This window comes from Brachionichthys hirsutus, chromosome 8 (assembly GCF_040956055.1).
Source record: "Brachionichthys hirsutus isolate HB-005 chromosome 8, CSIRO-AGI_Bhir_v1, whole genome shotgun sequence".
NCBI lineage: Eukaryota > Metazoa > Chordata > Actinopteri > Lophiiformes > Brachionichthyidae > Brachionichthys > Brachionichthys hirsutus.
Window position 1 is genome coordinate 8,324,018 of NC_090904.1, and position 12,486 is coordinate 8,336,503.

At 44.3% G+C, this 12,486-nt stretch overlaps 1 protein-coding gene across 1 annotated transcript in view; it reads left to right on the forward strand.

Moving 5' to 3' along the window:
• The first annotated feature begins 3,386 nt into the window (after window positions 1–3,386).
• The window catches only part of col7a1 (collagen, type VII, alpha 1), a 49,932-nt gene continuing 40,832 nt past the window's right edge, over window positions 3,387–12,486 (forward strand). The window contains exons 1-10 of the mRNA XM_068742095.1: window positions 3,387–3,601; window positions 8,904–8,931; window positions 10,362–10,434; window positions 10,554–10,734; window positions 10,848–11,004; window positions 11,104–11,197; window positions 11,317–11,475; window positions 11,582–11,739; window positions 12,003–12,132; window positions 12,228–12,347. Of these exons, the coding sequence (XP_068598196.1) occupies window positions 3,387–3,601; window positions 8,904–8,931; window positions 10,362–10,434; window positions 10,554–10,734; window positions 10,848–11,004; window positions 11,104–11,197; window positions 11,317–11,475; window positions 11,582–11,739; window positions 12,003–12,132; window positions 12,228–12,347 (1,315 nt within the window). The remainder of the gene's footprint in view (window positions 3,602–8,903; window positions 8,932–10,361; window positions 10,435–10,553; window positions 10,735–10,847; window positions 11,005–11,103; window positions 11,198–11,316; window positions 11,476–11,581; window positions 11,740–12,002; window positions 12,133–12,227; window positions 12,348–12,486) is intronic.

Genomic DNA, 12,486 nt, shown 5'->3' on the forward strand with positions numbered 1-12,486 from the left:
CAGTAAGAGTGACCTAAAATACACAACCAACACAAACAAAGAGCCTGAGCCAATGAGAGGACAGACGGAAGGAGAGAAGGTACAGACAGAGAGAGAGAGACAGACAGGTGGGGTCGACATGCACAAGACCTGAGCTGCTGATTCACATCAGGCAAGCACAGACACACACACACTGAAACTGTGACGCACTGCATGATTCCTTCCTGGAATTCTCCACTTTGTGAGTCTGTGGTGACGATGATCTTTCATCTGCACAATCATGGCTGCGATGTAGCGGCGTTGGGACGCTGTAATTACTGCCTTTGCATGCTGGTTTGTTCAGGACAGGCTTACACAGCTAAATACAACAAGCATGAGCAAACAGTGGAACGCCGATTTGTGTTGAAGTGCACACGCAGTAAGACTGTGGTGGTCGATCAAAGAGCTGGGATTATATCCGTCCATCGGGCAGGTGAGCCAGACCTCCTCCAGAGGGGAGAGCTCTCGCCAAGACGGGCTGCCAGCCTCCTGTCATCGCATGTTGGTAGAGTGTAGCCCGGTTTGACCTCAGGAAGGCAGCCTGAGACGCTTCATCTGTACTGTAAAATATTTGTCCAAAAGGAAGAGGGAGTTTAAGTGTGAAGACAGAGTCGGGGAGGGAATATAGACCATCACGGCTGAGCATTAGCACTGAAGATAAGAACCATCAGGTGTAATATTTGTTCATGTTCCGCACACAGAGCAGATCATGGATCTCTCACGGCTTTTAAAGCAACTTTAATAACTTCAATGTTACCACATTGTGGATTATTTTTTCCTCTGCTGAGGTGGCGGTTGTGTAATCGGTAACATTGCATGTTGATGGAATTTGACACAGTCATGGAGGGTGGAGGCCTCTGTCTCACCACCAAATTTTATCCAGATCGGATCCAGAATGACGTCAGGAAAAAATATTACATTTTAATATGGAAAACCCCATTTATGGATCCAAAAATCAGTTAAAAATACACATCAGCTCTGATTCACTTTTACTGATTGTGTTTGTAAATATAATTTGGGTTGTGGGTAATCTTTAAGTATAGCCTGTCACAATGCATCGTCCCACTTTGATCTTAGCATTCTTTTTTTTGCAGGACCAGCTGAACTCACGTTTAACTCTCTGAGAAACAATATTTCAGCCACTTGTTAAAAAAAAAAAAATAAGATATTGCTATAACCTCGAGACTCCTCATCACATCAATAAATCACAAACCTGAGGAGGTATCTGAGAAATAAACCTCATCCCAAACCAAAGCCATACGTCCCCCATCACTCAGCTCTGCACTCTTTTATGTGCATCTGTCTCCCCTGTAGCTCATTGCGTGTGTGTGTGTGTGTGTCCGTGCGTGTGTGTGTGTGTGTGTGTGTGTCCAACAGGGTTGAAAGGATTATAAAGGGGACTAGATTCCATTCAAAGGTCTCTGGAGTTTCAATAAGACCCCACATCCATTATGAGGAATCTATATATATATATACATTTTTATTTTTATTGCAGCATAACGACGAATCAATAATTCATTAAAACCTATAGAACAAACTTCACAAAACACATTGGGATGGGCGGGAACAGGGACTCCCTGACAACAACATAACCATTGTCACAAAAAGACAAGTCTGAACATGAAGGTGTGAAGTCTGGGCAAAAGGCTGAAAGGTTGAAAATCAATACCTGTGAGTCAGCACGACGATATCCAGGATGTGACAGCTTCTTATAAATCCCTATTTATTAGAAGTGCTAATAAGAATTTTAATTTCTGTGTCTCTTTGAGAGCTGGCATAGAGCGTTGTTCCGCCGATGACTGTTGCTTTGTTGTTGTTGTTTTTTAGAATGTGGTATTAGTCCTTTAATTTCTTCAAAAGTATGAGGAAACATTCTGCTTTGGTCTGTTGAAGAGCTTCAATAATTGCCAGATTAAAATTTAGGGGATTTCCATTCAACCGTAGTGACGTCACGCACACCATGACACACAGACAGGATCTGAGAACTTCCCGAAAATCACTTTCCTGACTTGAAAAGAACCGGACCGCTGTCCTGTGACTCCCCCTACTGGTTGTGCGGTGTACTTCCAAGTTGGATAGATCATTGAGTTCGATCCTTCAAACTCCAATATGTTGAATAAACAAAGAAAGTCGTCAGACAAAAAAAAGGATTGTTCTGTCCTGCTCAATTTCTGAAGTAATATTTTTTTAAATGTGTCTTTCAGATGGCAAAAGTTAAAAAATGTTGCTGACCAAGCGAACGCTCAGTTTATTCTGTTGTTATCTTGCATTCAAACTGGAGGATGAGTACCGTAATGGACAAGGTGTCTGTTATTTAACTTTTTATTATGACAACTCAAGAAACTATGGAGCATTGAACCGAACATTTCAGTTTACCAAACCTTTAATTTTAATTTTAATTTTTAATTTTTAGAATTTTGTGAAAATAAAAACAAAACTTTTTATACAACCTCTGCAGCAGTAATTAAAGCCAGTTAAAGCACCAAGGTCATGGGTTTATTCCCCATAGTGGCCAAAAGGAAGGCATTGCTCGAGGATCTTCCAGTGAAGGACTCGGTTGCTGTCTTCCTTCCATAAACAACACTTGATCTTTGGCACGACGACGCTAACGGGCTGTCATGTGTTCGGGGCATTATCGGTATTCCTGTTGGGAAGCACATTTGGTTACCTGCATGCAAGTTCTGCTCAACTGAGCAACATTTAAACATAACTTGACACAGAAATAACTTCAAAAAGAGACCCTTGGTTTTCTTCACATTTCAAGACTCAGGCCAAATATCAGTCATTGGTCCCGACTCCTGCCTGCCGGAGCACTTATATAAAAATAACTTTTTCCCAAGACATGCGTTGGAAATATGAAATGAAGGCCAAAGCACCATAACAGAAAAGCCGATGTCCGTGCCCGTGGCTGCAGAAAACATGCACCATAGGTGAATTGGATGGATGGATGGATGGAGTAAAATAATAATAATGTGCACTACTATTACTACACACTAGAGGACCTCAGAGAGTTGCTGTGTTTCGCCATCGGGTTACATTTAAATGACACAAAGGGGTTTTCTAAGTAATCGCTCTGAATAGGAATGAATTATAGTCAATGCGGCACCCTTCAATGCAACCCATAATATCTCCCAGCACAAGAACAGACCCTTAAACACAAGATCAAAGGGGCCGGGGTCTCCCACACCAGGCAGGACCCCGGGTGCAGGCGGTGCGAGGAAGCCCCTGAGACAGTTCAGCACATCACAGCAGGGTGTGAGATTCTGGCAGGCAAGGCATGCGTGGAACGACGTAACCAGGCTGCGGGCGTTGTGTGCAGGAACATCTGTACCGAGTACGGTCTGTAGACCCCAGAGGCAAGATGGAGGATGCCTCCAAAGGTGGTCGAGAACAATCGAGTCAAGATCCTGTGGCACCTCCAGAGGGACAACGTGGTGATGTCCCACCAGCCTTACATAGTGGTGGTGGATAAACATCAAAAGGCAGCTGTAGTGATGGATGTAGGAAGCCAGAGCGACAGCAACACCAGGAAGAAAGAACACGCAGAGACACATGTTGTTGTACGACAGTGTCAGTTTTATGTGTAAGTCAGTACTGACTTTAGAGCTTTAAAGGCCATAAGCCTGTTGTTACGAAGGATGATGAGGTGCATTGAAGGGTAAATTGATACTACTGGAAAAGCTAAAGCTGCTTAAAAAATAAAAACACTTCAAGATGTGATCTATTGTATTTGTGAAAGAGTTAAACAAGCATTCCAGAGTAGCCACTCATGATACAAGTGTTTATTACAGCAGTAAAACATTGCTAAAATTTGGTGTCTATGTGTTCTTACCTCGTTACTCCTTGCATATAATTTTACGAGATGTTGCAGGGAGTGATGAGCAAACATTCACGGGCATCACCTTTACCTGCAGCAGAGGGGCGGCTCAGGGGCTGAGAGAGCTGACGGAAGGTGAAAACGACACGGCGTACCTTAAATAGACACCGGATTCAGACGCTTATAAACACAGAGATTGAAGAGAAAAGATGTCTCAAAGCCCACGTTGTTAATTTCCTCCTCTCTAGTAAATTAAGGGTTTGAAGAAATCTCTCTCATGAGTTCTTTTAACACAAAACCAATGCTGCTAACCGAAGCTGTTACAGAGGAAATGAGCAACCATGCCAAACCGATGATTCATCAAAGACTTCTGCCTTTGGTTGGATCAGTTTGTCCAGACATGTTACCGCTCTAATTAGAGCCTGAGTATTAAACTGAGCTGCAGTGTTCTGTCTGCTCTCTCACAGTGTTTCCACTGCAAGTCATCCAAGGCACGCACGATGGCGTGGGCTAAGTTGCTAGAGTAAACCGGCATCAGCAAAACCAAGAGGAAGTTTGTCACAGTACTGACGATGTACTGTGTCAGACAGCTGCTCTTCATTTACATTTATCTGTGTAAATTTGTTTATACTTTATACGTAGTTCATGATTTGCCTCCCACCCCCCACTGCTTCTTGTCAACCCCCCATCGTGTGTGGTTGGTTAGCCAGCGGCTGTTTACTAGTCTGGAACTTTGTGCTCCAGAATCTTAATTCCGTTGTTCTCGACCGCTCTTCTCTCAGTGGCACAGATGTTCCTCTCCAACATCTGGATATTGGTATTCGCTCTTGCGCTGCTGCCATGGTTAAAGCCTTTGCACTGTCCTTCAGGCCATACAGACAAAAGACCAAACACACTCACACATTCGTATATTTGTGAAGCTAAGAGGAAAAAAAGGGACCTCCTTTAGAACAGTAATCTCTCTTATTCACCATGTTGTGACGCATCTTTGAACTAACTCACCCTGGCATGTGGAGAAAGCCAGAGGTACAGAGAATGGAGAGATCAGCATCAATCAGAAAAGAAGGCAGGGAAGACAGACATTGTATATCTTCAGCCATTACTCTCCTTATTGGGACAAAAAATAGACCCCAAACAGAATTTAAGGACTTCTGCAAAATAACAATTTGTTCTATTCAAGTATTCAACTCGGTGGCGCAGTGGATAGCACTGTTGCCTCACAGGAAGAAGCTTTCGGGTTCGAGTCCTTTCTGTGAGTTTATATGTTCTCCCCAATGTCCACGTGGGTTTTCTACGGGTTCGCCGGGTTCTCCGGGTTTGTCCCACCTCCAAAAACATGGGTGAATTAATCACTTCAAATTGTCTGTAGGTGTGAATATGAGCGTGACTGGTTGTGCGTGCCGTGCGGTGCACTGGGTGAGCCCCGCCTCTTGCCCGTAGTCAGCATGGGACAGGCTCCAGCGACCCCCGAGCAGCACAAAGCATCTGCTACCTTCAGCTCCCTGGGCCCAACCCGACACCCTGACTAAGAGCGCAAAGAAATGAAGATGAAAGCTTCAACTTTCCTGTGACTTCCAGGCTTAATTTACAAGAATCTGATGCCAAGAAGTCTAGATTCATGAGAAGGTTTTAAGACAGTAATCTCATCTCAAATTGTGGAGGGGCCTTAAGGAGCTCAAGTCTGCATCTGTCAAGTCTAAGCAAGAGCTGAATGAAACCAGCCATCAGCACGACCTCAAACAGGACCTCACACCAACAAAGGCCCACAAGGCGGAAAGTTCTGTGTCAAACAATTATACACGTTATGCAAAATGACAAAATGCACGGCACAATGTGACAGTATGCACAATCTGATGTGTAGCAGTGTGAGAACGTTTACTTTTGAAATGCCAAATCAGCTTTTTTGATACTTGTGATTTATCTTCATATGAAGCAAACAGAAATTAGAGCTGAGTCAGGAAGAGCCATGCATGGACTGAAAGCTGGAGCCGATCTCAGCAGTCAATGGGCAAGAGGCGGGGTACACCCTGGACAAGCCGCCAGTTCATCGCAGGGCAACACAGAGACAGACAATCATTCACACCTACAGGCAATTTAGTGTCACCAATCCACCTAAGCTGCATGTTTTTGGTGGTGGAAGGAACCCAGAGAACCCGGAGAGAACCCACACAGACACGGGGAGGACATGCAAACTCCTCACAGAAAGGCCACAAGTCGGATTCGAACCCGCAACCTCCTTGCTGTGAGGCAGCAGCGCTTACCACTGCACCCAGATAAAAAAATAAAAAAATAATGATTAATAAGAATAAGTAAATTATTATTATGTTCCACCATAATGCGAAGTCGTATTTTATTTTGTTAGCGACTCATTCCAAATGCTGCTGGTGATTAACACACGCTTCTAAATGCATGCGTAAATGTAACTGATCTTAAATCTTCGTATTTGATCTGTTTTTCCATGTAAAAGTAAAAAGTAAAAGTCTTTTTTTTCTTCCATGTGTCAGATCCGCATGGTTTGCATGTGCAACAATTTGCTGGCACCGGGGAGGGACAAGACGCAAGGAGAGAAGAGAGAGAAGGAGCGCCTTCAGGCATCCGTACAAGTCTGGACTGTCAGGCTGCTGCGTGCGTTGCGTGCGTTGCGTTCCGCTGGAATGTGGGAATAGCGCCTTCCAGTTGGTGACGGTCGGTTGTCGGGATGCAGCGACAGGCGTGCACAGGATGATATAGCGGAAGTTGTTTCAGGCTTGTTTTTATCTTATTATACTGGACATCGGTGACTGGGAATAGTCGCGTGTCCGCGCGCTGCACAAGGAGTGACGTTTGGACGCGCCACAGGTGGAACGGTGGGAGCCGGCAGGACGTGGGCGCGCGTACGGTGCAGAGATCCGCAGGTAAATGAGCGTCGGACTCGGGTTCTGCATGGTTCTGCATGGTTCTGCATGGTTCTACAGCTCAGGCTGACCGGCTTGAGCTCCTGTTCTGCGTGTGTGCAGCAGGCTACGACGTGATCGGGACGGACAATATGTTAAAGTTATGTCACCGATATCTGAAAATAGGATTCCCCCTTGGGGGCTAGAGCACTTAACTGTATTGTGGCCAATGCGCCACTCCTTCAGCAACGATTTCTCACCCTGCAGCAATGAACTTGACTTTGATCATTCATCATTTTTAATATACTCTTTCTTGAAATTAAGCTGAAGTAATGAACTTTGTGATATCACATGATGATGATGAATATATTTATTAGATAGAATGTTAGAGTACAAGTACAGTCAAACAGTAGTATGTATTACAGTACAAGTACAGCCAAACATCCTGTCTAAAAGGAGCATTTCTAAAAAGCCCTTGCGGTCTTGTTTCCGTTGAAAGTCCTTCGTACATAAATCATCGACATTTAACAATACCAATAAAACGAATATTAAATTACTCAATTGATGCAAAATAACAATAACATCAAAATAGATTACACCACAGATGCAAAATAACAATACATTAAAAAGACACATAATATGTACAACGTAGGTGAACAAAAAAAGGGGGGGGGGGGGATTGATCCGGAGAGAGTCGTGATCATTATCTCCGTTTCTGCCCCCTGAAAGGTGAATTTTTAGGGCCGTTTTGAAGGAGGCCAAAGAGGTGCATGTTTTATAGGCTACCTCTGGATGCACAACAACAACAGGAAAAGCATTTTAAATCAGTGCATTTACATCAGAACCTGCGTTTCATACACATTTGCCGTCGCACATACTGCCTACATTAGGCTTTACTGCTGCACAGGACGGGGGGGTTGGTTGACCTCAGCTGAACCCGTGTATTTGTGAGAGGATGTTACTCCTCTTACAGTCCACGGTTCAGTGATGCTGAACAGAGGAAGAGAACGCCACCTCTCGTCTTCCTCCTCTGTCTTTGTTTCTTCATCGGTGCTGTTCTCAGTTTATTCCCTTCCGGCGTTCGACTCTTAGTTGTGGTTTAGATCCAACCCCCCCCCCCCCCCCCGTTTAACAAAGACTTCTTGATATTGTCTAAAACATTTGCAATAATCATCCTCTCATCTCTGCCGCCTCCTCTTTTCACTCACTGCAGTGATATTCAACACACACATGCCACTCTGGCATTTGATTGCTGAACTGATCTCCGAGGAAGGAAGACTGTTGCTGATTACTGCCTGTTTGATGTGTTTTTGAGGGAACATTCTGTGTTGTCTTCACTGAGAAGGGCACGGACATTAATGTCAGATCAACTTATTTTAAGAGTGATGTTTTGGGGGAGTTTTTTTGCAAAAAATTGTACTTTGGTGGAGCCCAACTGCATGTATTTTTTGTTGTTTGTGTTACTTCCATGGCTCTGTACTGTGTAAACTCGAGGGATTAGCCTTTTCTCTCCATTCATGCTTGACTTGAGCCATCTGCTTTTTGTAGAGAGCAGTTCAAAGCTTGTGAAATACTACAGGAAGATGCTATCAGCGATTTGTTTTTAACCCTATTGTTTAGTTTGGATGAAGAACTGGAATGATAATGTATTCCTGAAGGGATTAAGAGATGCTGTACTTGACATGCGGGTAGAGGTCAAAGGTGATTTTTTTTCTTCTCTCCTTTACATCTCAGAGAAACTCTTTCTGGTCTTGATGCCAGCTACTCTTGGCTACCGAGTACACAGCATTCTGGCGCGCAAGCAGAATTGATGGAGACTTAATAATTTGCTGTGACACCCCACCCTCCTGTAGCCCCTCCATCCCCTCGTCCTGGGTCTCCCTCTGTCCCTGGAAGGGTGTTATGCTGAGGGTCTTACACCCTGTCACATTGCAATGCCCAGTGGCCTGCCACCCCCCCTGAGAGAATGGCATCTCTACTAGAGCACTAGAGGTCCTGCATGCGATCCTGCTTGAGCCGAGCCTTTAGAAATCACAGCTCAGTACAGCTCCCTCCAGAAGCTGCAATTGGAGTTCTAATCTTTCCTCCTGTCAGTGCTGTAGCTAGCAGGTTTTGCCCACACATAAGGCCTCTCATGAATCCTGTTGCTTCTGTGTCATTGACCTTTTCACCCATGTGTTTGGTTTTACTCCCAGGTGGCCCGCCGTGGGTGCGGCCATACTCGTAAGACATCACCCTTGTAAAAAATTCCAGGTGTTGAATTCAGCATATAGGAATGTACATAATAAAGGCTTGTTGAATATAGTCACATGAGCTGTAATTATAAAGGAGTATATAAGAGGAAGTAAGATACACCCACAGTTGACAGGTAATCTGTCTTAGTGACTTTTTCAATCATTGCCTCAACATGGTAAATAACAGCAGGCTTGTATACACTGAGGTTATGATAGGGTCTGAAAAAACGCGCTTGTTTACGCGAATGTTTTAGGAGTGGTGGGAAGAGGCGGAAAGGAGAGGAATCGTGCCTTCTCTATGGTGTTTACCGTCAGTTATGTTAGTCATTATCTGGTGTTTTAATTACCCTTAATGCCTTTCTGTTATGATCTGCTAAGTTATCCGACATGAAGGTGCTCGGAGTCTGCAACTCTAAAACCCTTTAAATTCCATGTCATATTTTGTTTGTTTCATCCATATATAAATACGATGTGGATGTTCTCATTGGTTTAAATTCTCCCAAAATTGCTTTTGTCTTGGGCTGCTGCTCTTCATCCTGCATTTGACTCCTTCAGCTTTAAGTGGTTTCTCATGCATGGTTTTGTTCTTGATTACGTTTATTTCACGCTACCATAACTCGGCAGAATAGATGAGAGCTTTTCTTCCTCGGCTCAACATCTGCAAGCTGTTTGCAGGAGCTGCTCTGTAGCTCATCACCTCGGTAAACACGCGGATGTGAATGAAGGTTGCCATGAAGAGAAATGCTCGTCTTCAGTAGTGGGTTGTACAATGCATTTAGTTATTGGATGTTAACTTTTGTTTGACAACTCCCAAATACAGCAGAACCGAGCCGACGACGAAAAATGTAAAAAGGGTACAATAAAGTTCAAACGCATCATATTGCCTCCTGTCCCATCCCATCCCATGTTATTGGTTTCTGTATTACAGAAACAATAATATAGAATACAAAAGACCAAACATTTAGGCATAATAAACTCAACAAATTAGAGTTTGAGTAAGTTATGTAATCATTTTTGTTTGTGTGTTTGTTAGTCTGAAAGATATCCTAATTTTTTATTTTCAAACCGATTCACCCTGAACTGTACCACGGAAGTAGAATTTTCTTGAGCAGACTAGTATGTTAAATCTTTCATGAGTTATAAACCTGAATTAAAGTCAACATGTGTTCAACGAAGCAGCTCGACACCAATGTGGAAAGTATCAGGTAACATGCACAAATAAAACATAAAAATATAATAAACTACAAAGATGTCCTCCAGCAGGTTAGATGGTCTAACCTGGGGGCAGCTGTTGGAGAATTTAGAATTTACTACTGACACAAAATGTAAAAGCTGAAGAATTTCAATATTCCCGCTGCTTTTTGACTTATAATTCTTTCCAGCCATAATGAAACGTGAATTTGCCGTCTGTGTCCCCAGGTTGGGAAGATGTGGAGCTTGGCGATTGCTGCGACTGTTCTCCTGTCTTCGACGAAATGGGCCGAAGCTCAGGGTATAAGTTAACTCAGATTCACTTCCCAGCTTCCTGACACCAACCTCAAAAGTCTTGCTGGTGTGCTCACGCACACGCCTGTGTCTTTATTTGAACATATAGTGTTGCTCTCCTTCCAGGCAGATGCAATAATGTGCAAGCTGCAGATATCATTTTCCTCGTGGATGGCTCTTCCAGCATTGGCCGCGCTAACTTCCTGCAGGTGAAGGGCTTTATTGCAGGAATCATCAAACCATTTGCCGACTCTGTCGGCGAGTTAGGAATACGGTTCGGAGCAATACAGTACAGTGACACCTCCAGGTGACTGACAGGATTAGTATCTACATAATTCAGTCCGTATGAATGCAATGATAAAGGAACTTGCCACACGTACAACATTCTATCGATAAATCAATGCTCATGTGTCTTTCCAGGGTTGAATTTACATTTTCAACCTACCTGAGTGGCACTGAGCTGGTCAAGGCTGTGAAAAGTCTCAACTATAAGGGTGGGAACACACGGACTGGTGCCGGTCTCAAGTTTGTTGCTGATAACTTCTTCAGCCCGACATCCAGCCGAGATGTCCCAAAGGTTTGAGGAGCAACTGCTGAGCAGTTTCATAGTGTTAAAACCATCTTTTTAACGCAGCACCTTCTTGTGTTTCTAACTCTACCCCCCCTTCACTTTCAGATCACCATCCTGATCACAGATGGGAAATCGCAGGACAGTGTTCTGGGGCCAGCACAGAAGCTTCGCAGTCAAGGAGTGTATATTTTTGCAGTCGGTGTGTCTCGCCTGCAGTTTCTCTTCTCGAACTCAGTCGTTTGGATTTGTTTCGACTTGCTCGTGCGCCACCGCGGTGTCTTTTTCTTTTGACTGGCCAATCCTTTCTGTCCTCGTTAGGTGTAAAGAGTGCAGACAGGAATGAATTGGCTCAGATCTCCTCCCAGCCCAGCAGTGATTTCACCTCTTTTGTTGGAGACTTCAAACTCCTGTACACACTCCTTCCTCTTGTGAGCCCCCGAGTGTGTTCCCAGGCAGGAGGAGTCTATGCTAGTGATGGTACTGGCACTAAATGTTCTAAAATACACGCAATATGTCTCTTGTCCCAGACGGCATTGTGAGTTGTCTCATCCTGCCTCCACCTTCTCCTCTTCCCTCCTCTTAGAAGGATTTTCTGGTCCGTCCAACCTTCAGTTCACAGGCCAGACATCTGATTCTCTCAGGTTTCGCTGGAATTTCGCAGGGGGACCCGTGACCGGATATCTTGTCCAGTATGTGCCGCTTTCTGGCTTGGGTCAGCCAATTTCTGCAGAAATGCGTGAAGTGAGTCCATAAGTTGGAGCAATAATGGCGTTAAGTAAACTTGAACTGTAATATGTAGCAGCCAAAAATCAATCTTGCTTTCTGAGAGAAGGACAGGCTGCCAGGCTGAGTAGAAACTTGCCCAGTGGGCGGCTCGCCTTCATGCAGATGCTGTAGAGATTAACACAAGACAACTATGTAAAATCCTTTTTTGTGTACCCTGGTTTCTGAAGCCAGAAGGACGTCATGTATCCTTACGCCCGACTACTGTCTCATCCCTGCAGGTGACGGTCTCTGCCAGTCAGAGGACCTTTGCAGCACAAGAGCTAAATTCAGGAACTGACTACCTGGTGACTGTCATTGCCCAATACCCCAACACTGTGGGGGAGTCTGTTTCTGCTAAACAACGAACCAGTGAGCAAAGAGACCTCACAAGCTGCTAACACAAGCTCTCTTAATCCTAATCTTAATAGAATCACACATCTGAAAGCCTTTTTACCCTCCTTTAGGGTCTTTGCCAGGGGTATCCAATCTGCGTCTGATCCGGGCCGGCTACATCTCTCTCTCTATCGGCTGGGCTCAGCCTTCATCACCGGTCCAGGGTTACAGACTCACCTACGGACCACGAGGTCGGGAACACTCCCACACTAATACACACCTCCGAACTAAAGGCCCGTTTAAAGTCAGTTGTATTGAAGCCCACGTAGATGGCATTGGCGGATAGGTTGTATACAGAGAGAGGTAATCCTTTACTTATGTAAATAAGTT